We start from the raw sequence: 16442 nt of genomic DNA, 5'->3' as shown, positions 1-16442 counted from the left end.
AGCAGCATGAGAAAAATGGATCAGTGGCACCAGTGAGTTTCTTTGTGTGACTTGAATTGGAAGGTGAGAATTTCCTCAGCTCTGTTGTGTCTGGAGATGAAACATGAGTGGGTCATTACACGGCTGAGACATAAAGTCAGTCTCATAGTGGTGTCACACCAATTCTGCACCTGCCAAAAAATTTCAAACCACAATTTCAGGCAAAAAGACTATGGCCGCAGTATTTTTGTATGGATAAGGCATCATTTTTGTCAAATTTATGCCTCAAGGAGAGACCATCAATGCACAATGTTGTGAGACTTAAAAAAAACCAGAAGGAGCATTCAAAACAAAAAGAATGGAATGCTGATGAGAGGAGTGTGCTAGTTGCACAATGCCCATCCTCACACAGCTTTACAACCAAGGTGGCTTGGAAAAATTTGGTTGGAATCTTTTGAATCACCTCCCATACTCCCCTGACCCGGCATTGTCATGTTATCATCTTTTCACCTCCCTGAAGGCAAACATGAGTGGAATTAAATTTTCAACAAATGAGCTGGTGCTAAAAGAGGTTCTGAAGTGGGGAAATGGGCTGTTGGGAAAGTTTTTCGTGCAGGGTATAAAGAAGCTTGTACCACAGTTCACCACATGCATTGGACAGGATGGCGATTATGTGGGAAAATATACAACAAGCATGAAAACAATATCCTGCAATTTTTTCAAATATGCTTTTTCTAAAAAATATAAAAATGCAGTACACTTATTCTCTGAACATCCCTTATATACAATGAAGAGCAGTATGAACTTTCATAGGTTTGTTTCATCCATGGGAGAGTTTCATGGAAATGATGAAAAAAGTGAACAGGCAGGCACTTGAAGATGTATATCATATATCCCAAAGAACCCTGCTTAAAAAATTTCAAGAACCAGAATTAAGTCAGGAAGCTAATAACGTAGTACCGTCCCCTACATAGCACACCTACAGGAACCACAAAGACAAGATTGGACTAATCACAGTGGGCACAATGGTATCCAAGTACTAATTCTTCCAGCATTCTGCATGCAAATGGAATGGGAAGAAATCCGGATAAGTAGTGGAAAGGGAAGCACCCTCTATCATGCATTTCACAGTGGTTTGTAGAGTATAGTTATAGATGTACAGTACTCTTTTCTTGTTTTCTAATTATATTACTCACACTAAACTCAAATTCTTATATTCCTAACAATCTTCTGCAGCTACGTTTAGTTACTTGAACTAATCTACTATTGGATACCCACATCTGAAAACATTAATAGGAATACATTTTGAATTCATTAGACAGGTTTTATGTAACAGTTTATTCACACCTTATCTTGACAGTGTGCTTCAGAAAATATACATAAAATATTGTACAGTCTACACTGCATCACACAATGTTCATTTCATTTGAATTAAGGCACATCTGTACACAATACAATTACAAAATAAAACCTCTCATACAAAAATATTCATATAAATGTTGTGATCACAAATACATGCAAAACATTAACAATAATTTTCACAGTTATCTTCTTTCTCTAATACAGTAAATTATAAAACATCTACAAGCACTTTTCTTTATTAATGGGCTCTTTACATTAGTTTTGTTTAGAACATTGAGGAGGCAAATCAAGTTGAATCTCTGCTGGGCGGCCAATTTTCTACATCCTCTCTACGTCTGTTGTCAGCATTGGTAGTTCTGGAGTGATGTACTGACCTTCTAATAAATTTTGCTGGCCTACCTACTATTCTGGATAGCCTAGGCTGTGCAACAGGTTTGCCAATTTTTCTTCCTCTCGTAGAAAGCTTTCTTATTACAGTGTTACTAGGACCAGGTTGTGATATCACAGCAGGAAATACTTCACTTGCAGATGAACTGCCAGTTTCACTGGAAAAACTATGTCTATGAGAATAATCTACATTATTTAAGTATGTTGAAGAAGATACATCTTTTTCAAAATTAGTAAACATTGCTTTGTACTTGTTATATATTTGCTGAGATTTACACTGAATAAGAAATATTTTTTCTGTTGCTTTTCCCCCCTCAGAAACAGGTGTCTCTAAGTTGGTAGTGTTTCCTAAGTATTTAGTCAGCTTCCTTACTGTAACTACAATCTGGGGACACCTTTTCAATGTGTTGCAGTCCACTGGCAAGTTTGCCAGTTCAGTTAAATATTTAACACAGTTTTCAAGCTTGGCTTTTGAACAACAAGTAGATGCTTTTATGAGAGCATCTAAGCATAACAGTTGACTCACAGTTTGCAATTGTTTTATTTTAGTCAGTCGAGTAGTTCCAATTGATGGCAAAGCATTCTGTACAGGTGGTTCAGAAAGTTCAACATGTGGCTTAAATATTGTGTTATCTCCTTCTGCAGTTCCAGTCTGCAAAGAGGACTTCCTCTTATGAGACACTGGAAATTGGTGAGATCTGCCTGTTCTGCAAAAATCCACCTGATCATCTTCACTGCCTGCAGCATTGTCTTCACTAACAGTATTAGATAATGTATAATTATTTGGTAACACATTACTCTTGTTTTGATCATAGGAACCACCTATGGCTCGAACACTGTGTTCACTGTTGTCTGTATTAATACCTGTCCCCGTTATTTCATCATCAGCAAACTTTTTGGGCTTTATTTTTCGTCCAGAGCGACTCACTCTTTGTGCTTCACCCTGAGACGAAGGTGATGTAGATTCATTTAGAGATTTTTTACTATTTAATTTATCAGCAGACTTCAAAATCTTTGCGCTTCGCTGGTTAACAGAATTTCCTTCAGTTTGTTCAGAACTTTTGGATGCCCTTTGTGATTCAGGAGAGGTTTGGTTGAAATCCGACTCCCAGTCTGACTCGCTGTCTTCATTACATTTTGTTTCAAAGAGCTTATCATTAACTCCATTCTCTATCTGCGCTAATGCCTCATTAAAACCCTTCCTCTTCAATGGTCTTCCAAATCGTTCTTTATTTTCAACATATGGAAACATGTCTTCAGCCTTGCAGACCGCTGTCTCATAGGTCCCATAAAATATTACATGATATTTTAACTTATTATTTGTTGCTTCTGCTAAACACTGGACATGGGCAGGCCAAGGTGGATACCCACGAACCTTTGCAAAAACTTTGTCACCTTTCTTAAAAGGACCAGCCATTTTAGAACCATAAAATATATCACTACAAATGAATGTGCTGAATGAAGTTGAAATGTTTTAGTGAGGCATTTTTGTGTATACTGTCTAGGAGATAACTATAAGCAAAAGTTATTTTTTTCCTAAGTGTAAGGCAGATGTTTTGAATGGAACTGTATAGCCGTTATGTGATCACATGATGTACTGTAAACTCCAATGTTTCGGCTATTTTTAAACAGAGAGCATAAGTCAAGAGATACAAATATAAGCATTCTATGACACTCTATGATTATATTACAGAAACTAAAATCAAGTCAATGTCTGCTTCTTTTCAATGTTGTTTTTATACTGCTCATTGTTTCCACAGTTTAAGTTGTCTTAATTGACTATTGTATGAAATATAAAATGCAATGAGTCAGTGTAGTTTTGACCACACCAACGAACTTGTTAATGTTATTTACTTTAAAATCATTGCAGCAGTCAGAAGCATTCGGCAGTTTCTTGCATAAAAGCAAATTCCGTCAGCCAAAGGATCTGAAAGAGAAATACAGAATCAAACTCAATGACCCATATACACTATGAATGACTGTACATACTCTGTCAACAAATGACTGTACAAACTATGTCTACAAATAGGTAGTCTAATATCTTGTGGTCCAACATATAAAAAATAGTGGGCGCGCGCGCGCTCGCGCCCCCCCCCCCCTCCACACACACACACACACACACACACACACACACACACACACACATGAATTGTGAATTGGAAATTTCAGATTATTTTCATATATTCTCAGAGGGTGGATCTTGTATGTGTTAAAAATTGAGCACCTGGGAATGTTCCTTTACTGTACTGAATGTTTTTAGTTACAAGATTCAGTTACTGACAATTAAGAAATGTTGAATAAATTTGGAAGTAAATATCTGTCTCCTTTGATAGTTGATAACACTGTGCCTGACGATGTAAATTTCATAGTCACAGATTCTGAAAAACACTCAAAAGATTGTTAAACCTTAAATAACTGGCTACATATAATATTTCAAATTACTGTATACCATATAATGTCATCACACATTTTTATTAAATCAGAACTGTTAATATGTTATCATTAAATCAGGAGTGTTAAGATGCTGTATTCAGAAAAATTTGCAGCGCAGCAACATTTTTAAAGAAAATGAAAAATATTTATTGCAGTTAGCTAGAATATCATTTTGATTATTACTCTCATGGTCTGACAAATACATTTGCCTTACAAATATGAAATGGTAAGATATTTTAAGGAGCTATTAAACAGAATGCATTCTGTTGTTCCTGTTCTTTGAACAAAAAGGACACTCACACAGGTAGCTTTAAGTACCAATTAATAAGTAAAGGAAAAGTGTTATTCATGATGCAAGAAAAATAATTTCACAGAAATTGTTATCAATTCTGTTATTTGTCAGTTCACTGTACTTCTAGATGACTGTGAATGATTTGACTTGACATCAGCTGGTTAAGACAAAGCATAATGTAAAAAATGAAAGCACGAACACTACAAAAACTGTTCCCTATTGAATAACAACCTCAATAACTGCAGGTAAGACATTCCTAATCTAATTTATTTGTATGTCAGTATTCAAAAACAATTCCACTGACAAAATCAAAAGCTTGTGTGGTCCAAAATCTTTTGAGAAATAAACTAATGGTTTGAAGATTACAAATAAGTGCAGCAGGCATTTTCCAAGTGATTTTTTTTTTACATTAAGTTAATGTAGAAGTCCTGAACACATTTTAATGGCTTAATATTCAATCTAAAATATATTACAATTAGAGAAAATATTACAATTACAGAATTTATAGCATAATTGATAGTTAAATTAGTTCATATGTATGAGTTCCTCAGTATTCAGTGGTTCTGTCTCAATGTTCCTGAATTGTACATACCTCTACAACAGATCACAGCTCTCTGATACATTGTTCATAACTGGGAAATCACTCTGACAACAATTAAGCGACTGGAAATTGCTAAGAATGGCTTAATTGGAAGAGCTACCGAGAGTCATGCACCAGGAATACCAAAGATGTGTCAAGTACTATTCTGTCTTCTGGATACTGTCTTGTCTACAGGAAGTACAGGATTTACCATTATGAGATTTTCACTCTGCAGTGAAGTGTGAACTGATATGAAACTTCCTGGCAGATTAAAATTGTGTGCCGGACCGAGACTTAAACTTGGGACCCTTCCTTTCGCGGGCAATTGCTCTACCATCTGAGCTACCCAAGCACGACTCCTGACCCGTCCTCACAGTTTCAATTCTGCCAGTACCTCGTTTCCTAGCTTCCAAACTTCACAGAAGCTCTTCTGCAAACCTAGCAGAACTAGCATTCCTGGAAGAAAGGATATTGCGGAGACATGGCTTAGCCACAGCCTGGCGGATGTTTCCAGAATGAGATTTTCACTCTGTAGCACAGTGTGCACTGATATGAAACTTCCTGGCAGATTAAAACTGTGTGGTTCGCAAAAGAGCTTCTGTGAAGTTTGGAAGGTAGGAGGCGAGGTACTGGCAGAATTGAAGCTGTGAGGACAGGTCTTGACTCGTGCTTGGGTAGCTCGGATGGTTGAGCAGTTGCCCGCAAAAGTCAAAGGTCCCAAACTTGAGTCTCGGTCCAGCACACAGTTTTAATCTGCCAGGAAGTTTCAGGATCTACCATTGTCATCCACTTGACTGAGTGGCGGGTCAGTGGTAGGTCTATGTGCTCTGTGCAGGGCAGACAGGAATCATGTAGAACTCAGGATTACACCTGTCCCCCTAACCAATAGGTTTGAGGTACTGTCTTCCACTGAAACTGAAACTGATCCAGTGAGACTAACTCCGTACTGGGAAATGAGTGGTGTCCCATGTCAAAGGGAGGTAAATGCAAAATGGCAGGGCTCTATTAATCATTAGCAGTTCAAACATGCAGTAAATAATGGTATCCCTATGGAAAACGGAACCATGGGTGGGAAGGAACACCATGTGCACTCAGTGTGTATGCCTGAGGGCCTTATTTAGCAACTTGAAGAGACTATGGGAAACGGCAGCAATGGGTAGGAAGGAACACCATGTGCACTCAGTGTGTATGCCTGAGGGCCTCATTTAGCAACCTGACAAGACTATTTCAGCGGCCACTAAGGGATTGTGATCCCTGTTATGATAAACAATGCCTGTTATCTGAGCTTCAAGGTCATATTTGGATCATTCTAATGACTGGCAGAGACGGTTGAGAATAACAGCTTTGCTCACAGCATTACAAGAAAGCTCAAAATGTGCAGCATTTCCCCCAGAACAGATCATAACCCCCTAGTTCTGAGTCAAGTGGAAGGCTTGAATCAGACGCTGCAAAGGTTCTGTAAGAAGCTAGGTTGCAACTTCCTAGACTTGTACCAGTGACTTCAGAAATGCAGGCTTCCTTCAAATGGGTCAGGTGTGCACGAAACATCAGAGGCTGTTACCCAGGTAGCTGACAGCATATGCATCACATACAAGAATGTTTTCAGATAAGGTGACTCTCCATTCATTCCAGATAACAACATCTGTAGGAGACCTGGAAGTATTAATGTAAGATCCAAAGAACGATTCCCATGGATGAGACTACTGAAACCATAGTGGTTAAATGCCAAGCATTCACAACAAAATTCCAAAGTTTGAAGCACCGCTAAAGAGCAGTGAAGCTGAAATAACATCAGGTACATAAATCTGATTAAGACCCGAAATTGACAGCAGTGAGATTTTTGGGGAAAATTTAAGTGAATATCGAAAGGATAAGCAAATGGGAAATGAAGATGGTGCACTTGTCACAGTAGACAAAAAGTCACTTCCTCTGAGATAGAACTTGTTCTTTATCCTTCTATCAACTACCAGAGTTGTCTCCTGAGGTAACCAAAAATTTAAAAAAAAACATCAGTTCACTAGCAGTTAAGTACCCCAATTACACCATAATCTTTGGAGGAGACTAATCATCCAACAATCAACTAAGATGATTACAGTTTTGTTAGTGGTGGGCATGACGAGACATTCTGTGAAACATTACTAAATGCCTTCTCTGAAAACTATCTAGAACAGATTGTTTGGAATCCCACTCATGATGGAAATCTGTTGGTCTAATGGCAATAAATACATCTGACCTCTTTGAGGATGACCACACTGAAAATGACATACACTATGTGACCAAAAGTATCCAGACACCCCTAAAAACATACTTTTTTCATACTAGGTGCATTGTGCTGCCACATATTGCCAGGTACTCCACATCAGCACCCTCAATAGTTATTAGGTATCGTGAGAGAGCAGAATGGGGTGCTCCGCGGAACTCATGAACTTCAAATGTGGTCAGGTGATTGGGTGTCACTTGTGTCATACACCTGTACGCAAGATTTCCACACTCCTAAACATCCCTAGGCCCACTGTTTCCTATGTGATAATGAAGTGGAAACGTGAAGGGACACATACAGCTTACAAGTGTAAAGGCCGACCTCATCTGTTGACTGACAGAGACCGCCGACAGATAAAGAGGGCTGTAATGTGTAATGGGCAGACATCTATCCCAGCCAACACACAGGAATTCCAAACTGCATCAGGATCCACTGCAAGTACTATGACAGTTAGGCAGGAGGTGAGAAAACTTGGATTTCATGGTCGAGCAGCTGCTCATAAGCCACACATCACGCTGGTAAATACAAAACGATGCCTCACTTTGTGTAAGGAACATACACATAGGACGATTGAAAAGTGGAAAAACATTGTGTTGAGTGACGAACCACAGTACATAATGTGGCAATCCGATGGCAGGGTGTAGGTATGGTGAATGCCTGATGAATGTCATCTGCTTGCGTTTGTAGTGCCAACAGTAAAATTCGGAGGCACTGGTGTTATGGTGTGGCTGTGTTTTTCATGGAGAGGGCTTGCACCCCTTGTTGTTTTGCATGGCATTATCACAGCACAGGCCTACATTGATGTTTTAAGCACTTTCTTGCTTCCCACTGTTGAAGAGAAATTCAGGGATGGCGATTACACCTTTCAACACGATCAAGCACCTGTTTGTTCATAATGCACAGCCTGTGATGGAGTGGTTACCTAACACTAACATCCCTGTAATGGACTGGCCTGCACAGAGTCCTGACCTGAATCCTATAGAACACATTTGGTATGTTTTGGAATAATGACTTCGTCCAGGCCTCACCAACCGACACTGATACCTCTCATCAGTGCAGCAATCCATGAAGAATGGGCTGCCATTCCCCAAGAAACCTTCCAGCACCTGACTGAATGTATGCATACCTGTGAGAGTGGAAGCTGTCATCAAGGCTAAGGGTGAGCCAATACCATATTGAATTCCAGCATTACTGATGGAGGGCACCACAAACTTGTAAGTCATGTTCAGTCAGGTGTCCAGATACTTTTGATCACATAGTGTAAGTGACCATGAGACAGGACAGTTAACTATGATTACCAAAGCACAAAGGACCATTAAAACAGGTAGAAAGAATTATATGTTCACTAAAGTAGACAAAGAAGCAGTAGTGTCATATCTCAATGTGAAACTTTTAACTCAAGACATGAACATGTACAGGAACTATGGCTCAAGTTTAAATAGTGGACCATGCAATTAATAGATATGTACCTAGTGAAACAGTTTACGATGGGAGGGACTCTCCGTGGCATACAGTCACTTAAAGAAACTTATAAAGAAACTGAGACTACTTAATAGCAAGTATAAAACAAATTATATGGCTTTTGATAGTGTGTTCCTGGATGAAACATGTTCGGCTGTCAGTTAGGCAATGTGTGAAGCCTTCAATGACCACCACAGCTGAACATTAGTGAAAGATATTTCATGATACCCAAAGATATTCAGGTCATATATTGTGCTGGCTTCAGCTGTTGCCAGCACACCAGTCGGCAAAGATAAAGTGCAAAGATTGACTAGTAGGCACTGTATCAAGTTTGCCTATCACGAGAGAGGCCAGAGACACATCCAAAAGCAACACGCCACCAACAGCCTCTCGACAGCATGTATTTAGGCTGCTGCCACTCAACGGAGGGCCTCGCTCTCTCACTCACTTGCTCACTCACTCATCCAGTTTGGCATCTGTCAATTTACTCGCAGAGCGGGTTCAGTTCATCACAGGTTGTGTTGTAGAGAGACGATACCAGACACCCATAACAACATGTCTCCCTTGCTACCTTGCAGTACAAGACTCCACAGTGGCGAACGAGGATAATTCAGTGGCGATTGAAGACAATGAACTTGGCTGAAGATTTTGCTTGTTTCTCTTGTGTTTTAGCTTGCAGGGATGATCGTGTACAAGTGTTTCTATTTGCTAATTTGTTGTTGTATTCTTGCATGTATTCCAGGAGGGGACCTGCAGAACTAATCAAATTTCGCTTTTCAGAGGCTTTGCTTGCTTTCTGATATAAAGCATTTGTGCAAATCACGAATTCCCCACCCCCTCTACCCCCTGCCCCTGTGTCTCAGCCACAGATGGCTAACACAAGCTTTTCACTTTCAGAACCAACAAGTCGCTACTTCATTGATGACGGTATGACAACATGATGTGCAAGACGTTTTGGCCACACAGCCACAACTGACCACCCAGCCAGCACAACAAGTGCCGCTAACCAGTATACCAACGTTCCGGCAATTTAAGAAAACAGAGGAGGAATGGATTGAATACCTGACTTAGTTCAAAGCACATTGTCAAGTTCATTGTGTTCAGGGTACTGTAAAGTCACAATACTTCCTTTTGACTGTTGTGTTTAAGTTAACACAAAAAACATTCCTAACTGTGTCTCCCCACAAACTCATCTATGACCAAGTAATTGCTACATTAACTCAGTTCTATGACCAGCAAGTCCAAGTATCTGCACTAGATATCAGTTCTTTTGCTTGTACAAGAAGTCGGAATGGACGTACCAGTAGTAGTACACAGAATTAACTGGCTTGACTAGGAAATGCAAATTTAAGTGTAGTTGTGGCAACCTTTACAGGGGTTTAATGATACATGATGCCATAACATTCAGTGTCCCAGATAGTAGAAAATGGGAACAGATCTTAAAGTACTCTGATCCATCACTTCCCCAAGTATTGCAAATCTTAGAGCAATATAATTTGGGTGCTACAGCGGCCAATAAGTTTGTTCAAACTACCCTGACAATATTGTCGTCTCAGGTTGTACACCAGAGGAACACATTGCCAATTTGCTTACTCTTTTTTGAGTGTTGTCAGATGCAGGACAGTGTCATCTCAAAAAGTGTGACTTTTTTCAAACTGAACTACAGCACTTAGGTCATGTGATAAACAGTAGGGTGTGCACCCCCTCTAATCTCATTTGTTTGCAATCCCTGACCTGCATGCTACTTACAGTGTGTCAGAACTGCAGTCAATGTGAAGCAAGATGACATACTACACTCAGTTCATACCGAATGCTGCTCAGATCGCAACTCCACTGCATTGCTTGTGTCACAGAAATGTACTTTTGTGTGGACTAAATACTGTCAAGACACACTTCAGGAACTCAAAAATGCTTTGCTTAGTGACAAATGTTTAGTGTATTTGACCCTGCCAAGCCGGTAGTTTTGCAAGTCAATGGTTCTTCCTATGGAATCGGCACTGTGGTTCCGCACAGAATTGGTGCACAAGACAGACTCATTGCTTTTGCCTCAAATTTATTAAATCAAACTCTGTGCAATTATTCTCAAATGGAAAAAAGAATCTTTCATCATTATGCATTGTGTGACCAAATTCTATCACTATTTGACTAGTTGGAAGTTCTTTTTAGTGACAGAACACAAGCCTTTGCAGTCCTTGTTTCATCCGTCAAAGCCGGTTCCTACACGCACTCCTCAAAAATTGCAACATTGGGCTTTGTTCCTTTCATAGTATCAGTATGACATTGTGCCAAACCTGCGGCAAAGCATGGCAATGCAGATGCTCTATCTTGCCTTCCAATTGGCACAGACTCTGATTTTGATGTGTCTGCCTCATCTTGCTGCCAAATCGATGTGCAGAACTCTCGAATTGCTGCAGTCTTTTCTCTTGTACTATAGAAAAACTTCACAGACATGGAAGCAGACCTTGATCTGAAGATTTTGTTGCCTTACATTCGCACGTCTTGGCCTCACTCACTGAACAGTATCCAGACCTCAGTTGTGCACTGATATTTTGCACGTTGGCATAACCTTTCAGTTCAACAGGGTGCGATTCTAGTTCAAAATGACAGTGGTCAATCAAGTGTGCTTATTCATAAAGTGTTGCAAAAGGCTGTGTTGTGATTGCTCCACCAAGAACATTGGGGAATTATTCACATTAAACAGTTACCACAATGGCACTGTACCTGATAGGCCATGGATGCCCATATTGAACAGATGACATCACAGTGTCGCCCGTGCACGAACATTCGCAGCTTGGCCTAAGACTCAATCATCATGGCAACGAGTACACATCGACTTTGCAGGAACACTCATTGGCTTATAGTCATAGACTCCATTAGCAAGTTCCCATTTGCAGTGCCTATGGCTTCTACCACATCACATAGCACCATTCAAGCATTGTCCTCCATACTTTGCATAGAAGGTTTTCCAGAAGTACTTGTGTTGGACAATGGACCACAGTTCACTTCACATGATTTTGAACATTTTTATGAATGATATGGCATTCGTCATCTAACAATTTATCTGCTTCACCCAATGTACAACGGTGAAGCAGAATGCTTTGTACGCATTTTTAAAAACAGATGGCCAAGCTTCGTACCATCCACCTTCAGGAACAGGTGCTGCAACTCTTTCTCACCTCCTTTCGTTCCCACCCATTAGATGGACCATCACCAGTAGAACTTCTGCATGGTTGCCACCATCGGATGCTGCTACAATTGCTACACCCACTGTAGCATCTGGCGCTGCTGATGGTCTGCAAGTATTGCTTTGCACTGCACAAGCTTGTTTTTTTAGGACTTATGGCAAGTGTGGTCACTGGGAACGAGGCATGATTCAGGAACGTATTGGCTCTTTTGTGTACTTGATTGCAGGTCCCAATGGTTTGCAGTGCTGCTGCAAGAACCAAATTCATGCATGTCATTTGCCCCATGATTCTGCTGCTTTTCTTCCCCCAGATTCATGGCCTCATGGAATCGTGCAGCCCGTGCGGCCTTATCAGCCGCCCGCTGGTGCCACCTGGGCACCCCAGGAGGAGTGGTTGGATGAAGCATCCCCGCTGACCCTGCTCGCCAACCCGATGGACATGAACCCATCATCGTCGTCATCACCCTCAGGCCTGGATGTGTGCCCAGACACCAGTTTTCCACAGGATGTTCCTGTTGCCTTGCAAGCCATATGGTGGGGTACGGTGGGGAGTACACCATCCTCCACAGTCATGGCTCCCAGTTCATGTCTAAATTATTCAGCATCCTGTCCCCCCCCCCCCCCCCCACACCACACCCAGTTGCCATTCGCATCCTCTCTATACGTCACAACGGTGTGGTATTTTGGGGGGGGGGAGTAATGTGCTGGCGTAAACTGTTGCCAGCATACCGGTTGGCAAAGATGAAGTGCGAAGATCAACTAGTAGGTGCTGGATTGAGTGCGCTTATCATGAGAGAGGCCAGAGACACACCCACAAGTGACATGCTGCCAACGCCCTCTCGACAGCATGCATTTAAGCTGCTGCTGACCGGAGGGCCTTGCTCACTCACTCATCCAGTTTGGCGGCTGTCAGTTTACTCACAGAGCAGGTTAAGTTCATCACAGACTATGACAGTCCATAGTGACCATAGTGGGACTATTACTGAACAGCTTGCACCACAAACATGGACTCTATTCAAGTTAAGTAAATGTTCTATTTCTTGTAAATAAAGAACTGTATTAATCCACATGTGCATTTGTGTTGTAGAAAGAGGATACCAGCCACCCACAACAACATCCTCTCCCTTGCTTCCTTGCGGTACAAGACTCTACATATACAAAGGCTGTTATTGGCACCAAAGATAAGGTCCAGACACTCATGGGTGAGGCATAAATTGAAACTGAGGGTTGCAAAGCAAAAAACAGAAATGTTTAACTCTGCTTGTAAGCATGCTTTCACAAAGAAAGCACTGGAAGCTGGCCAAATTTAATTCTCAACCCACTGGCATTGAGAAACAGCTGAAATCTTTAAGTCTTTACAGAGCCAATACAGAAACAAGTACATGAGAATGCTAAAGACACAAAGGAACACCAGAAAACAAGCAAGGCTTTCCAGATGAAGACAGAAATTAATAAGGGAATCTCTTCTGAATCACAGATCCACAAACAAACAATTACAAAGTGTTGGGACAGATAATGCAACTCTAGCAAACAGAACAGAAAACTGATGAAATAGAACAAAAGGTCAAGGAAGGGGAAAAGATTGTAGAAATATGACATGACGTCCCCTGTACCAATTTCAAGCACAGCAGAAGAGTGAGTACTGCTGAAGTTGAAGGAAGTTCAAGAAAACATCAACAGGCTCCACAAGCAGCAGGAGGAAATAATTGGCGAGGAACTCTGCAATTGAAAGTCACTGCACTGAGTCGCCAGTGCAATTGAGTGCAGCATCCTCTCTGTACCTGACATGATGATACGCAGTTACCAAAATCACTCACTCACAGACAATAACAGCACGCCATCACAGCCGCCAAGTGCAGCATGTTATGAGCCACATCTGGCATTCAATGAAGCCGCGAGGTCAATGTAAGGGGAAAGCTTTGACTTTCATAACCTCCATCACAGAACCTGGGCAGAACAGTGTGATTATTCAGCATCCATAATTGTAGCCTGTTCATTTTCAACTACATTTTGTGTGCAGTTTTATCGAAGGTGAAGCTGTGACAAAGCTGTGAACATTAGCACAGAATTGCCACTCTTACCGAACGTTTCAGGAGAAGTTCCTCGTGACATATTAGTCACAGGAAATCAGGCACTTGTTAAAGATGAAATCATGTAGGACAAAAATTTTGCAAACTCAGGTATACACAGCCTTGCCATATTTTTCAAGAAAACATGTAAGAAAAACCTGTTTCTTAACATGCCTTTTGCACCAACTGTTCAACATGGTTCTGTTATGGCAAGTTGTCACACACTTATCAGAAAAGACTAATAGAATGTTGTGGAGACAATGAGGAATCATTCAAGACCCAATTACTAGGGCCTGAACACATTAATAATGAGAATGGGAATGGCAGCCCAACTCACGGTAACAAGAAACACTTTGCACGACCACACCATTTATACAATAAGCGTAGAGACAACAGGTTCCATCCACACATGCCTAACAGCTGTACTACAGTAATCACCACAACAAGGGGAACTGGTGAAACGATAAAGGTAACAATAATAATTACAATCAAGGAGATGACAGAGCACAGGGACACAATCATGAAAGACACAGTGCCCAAATTGTGGAGGTGAGAGATCCTTGTAAGGAAAAGAAATGACGGAGACAAGGAACCTACATCCTGCCACAGTTATCACTGTAGGTGGGGTTAACTTAAATGTAATCTGGGACAGCAGCAGCCAGAACTCTGCAATTGCAGAAGAGGAACTGGAAAAATGTCTAGAAAAGATCACTTGGCCAATTCTGTGATTACAGAAGACAAAGATACAGAAGCCATTGTAGGAAAGACCACAGAAGCTGCAAGGCAGGTATACCTTGAATTTGAGTACCAAGGCCGTCAATGTAATACTGGGCTTGGATTTTATGTGGGAGTTTCAGGCTTTCTTGGATCTAAATCATCATGAAATTATCCTGCACAAAAAAGTTCAGATGAGCATACGTTTTGAAGAGCATGCAATATGGGCGCACATCCTGTCAACATGCCCGAAACTTTGCCTAAATGTCACTGATACAGAAGCTGAAGGAAGTTACTCATCATCGATCACGGCAATAACAAGCTGGATGGAGTCATGCTCAGTGAAGAGAAAGTAGCAGCTACCACCACAGATAAGATTAATGGTGCCAAAGACATTAACAATAAGGAGAAGATCAAACTGATGAATGCAATGAGTGACAATGTTGAGGTCTTCTCATCACAGTCAGTCCAATGAAGGACTTTCAATGTAAGTTCAGGAGGAAAGATCACAAGGCGTTCTTCACTCGACCACACTCCATACCAATAGCATAGAAATGTACACAAACAATACTTGATCAATGTGTAATTGAGCCAGCCATAACATTCTACAAAAAAAACCACCTCACTGTCCTGAAACGAGATGGTACACTTCGCACAGTACTTGACTCCATGGCAAATGAAATCTACACTGAAGCACCAAAGAAACTGGTATAGGCATGCACATTGAAATACAGAGGTATGTAACCAGGCAGAATGTGGCACTGCAATTGGCAACATCTACATAAGACAAGTGTCTGGTATAGTGGATAGATTGGTTACTGCTGCTACAATGGCAGATTATCAGGATTTAAGTAGTTTGAATGTGGTGTTATAGCTGGTGTATGAGTGATTGGGCACAGTATCTTCAAGGTAGCAATGAAGAGGGGATTTTCCCGTATGAACATTTCGCAAGTGTACTGTGAATATCGCAAATCTGGTAAAAAATCAAACCCAAGACATCGCTGCGGACCAAAAAAGATTCCGCAGAGCAGGACTAACAATGATTGAAGAGAGTCATTAAGTGTGACAGAAGTGCAACCCTTCTGCAAATTGCTGCAGACATCAATGCAGGGCCATGAACGAGTGTCAGTGTGAACCATTCAACGAAACATCATCGAAAGGGGCTTTCGGAGCCCACTTGTGTACCCTCGATGACCGTACGACACAAAGCTTTACCCTTGGCCTGGGCCCCTCAACACAGACATTCGGCTGCTGATGACTGGAAACATGTTGCTTAGTCAGAAAAGCCTTGTTTCAAATTGTATCGTGTAGATGAGCATGCACAGATATGGGGACAAGCTCATAAATCCATGGAACCTGCATGTCAGCAAGGGACTGTTCAGGCTGGTACAGGCTCTGTAATACTGTGGGGAGCATGCAGTTGAAGTGATATTGGACCCCTGGTATGACTAGATAAGACTGTGACAGGTGACACATACGTAAGCTCCTGTCTCATCACCAGCATCCATTCATGTCCATTGTGCATTCCAACAGACTTGGGCAATTCTAGCAGGACAATGTGATACCCCACACATCCAGAATTATTACAGAGTGGCTCCAGGAAAACTCTTCTTTGTTAAACACTTCCACTGGCCACCAAACTCCCCAGACATGCCTGGGATGCCTTGCAAAGTGCTGTTTAGAAGAGATCTGCAGCCCCTCATACTCTTACAGATTTATGG

General features: G+C 41.2%; 1 protein-coding gene across 2 annotated transcripts in view; it reads right to left on the bottom strand.

The window, feature by feature from the left end:
• Positions 1–1360: 1360 nt before the first annotated feature.
• Positions 1361–16442, bottom strand: part of LOC124711539 (PC4 and SFRS1-interacting protein-like) — a 37860-nt gene continuing 22778 nt past the window's right edge. For both annotated transcript variants that reach the window (XM_047241684.1, XM_047241676.1), the window contains one exon: positions 1361–3655. In XM_047241684.1, the coding sequence (XP_047097640.1) occupies positions 1628–3145 (1518 nt within the window). In that variant the 5' untranslated portion in view covers positions 3146–3655 and the 3' untranslated portion in view covers positions 1361–1627. The remainder of the gene's footprint in view (positions 3656–16442) is intronic.

The sequence above is a fragment of the Schistocerca piceifrons genome, chromosome 1 (assembly GCF_021461385.2).
Source record: "Schistocerca piceifrons isolate TAMUIC-IGC-003096 chromosome 1, iqSchPice1.1, whole genome shotgun sequence".
Classification (NCBI taxonomy): domain Eukaryota; kingdom Metazoa; phylum Arthropoda; class Insecta; order Orthoptera; family Acrididae; genus Schistocerca; species Schistocerca piceifrons.
Note: the sequence above shows the minus strand (reverse complement) of the source record. Positions and strands in the feature narration are given on the sequence as shown.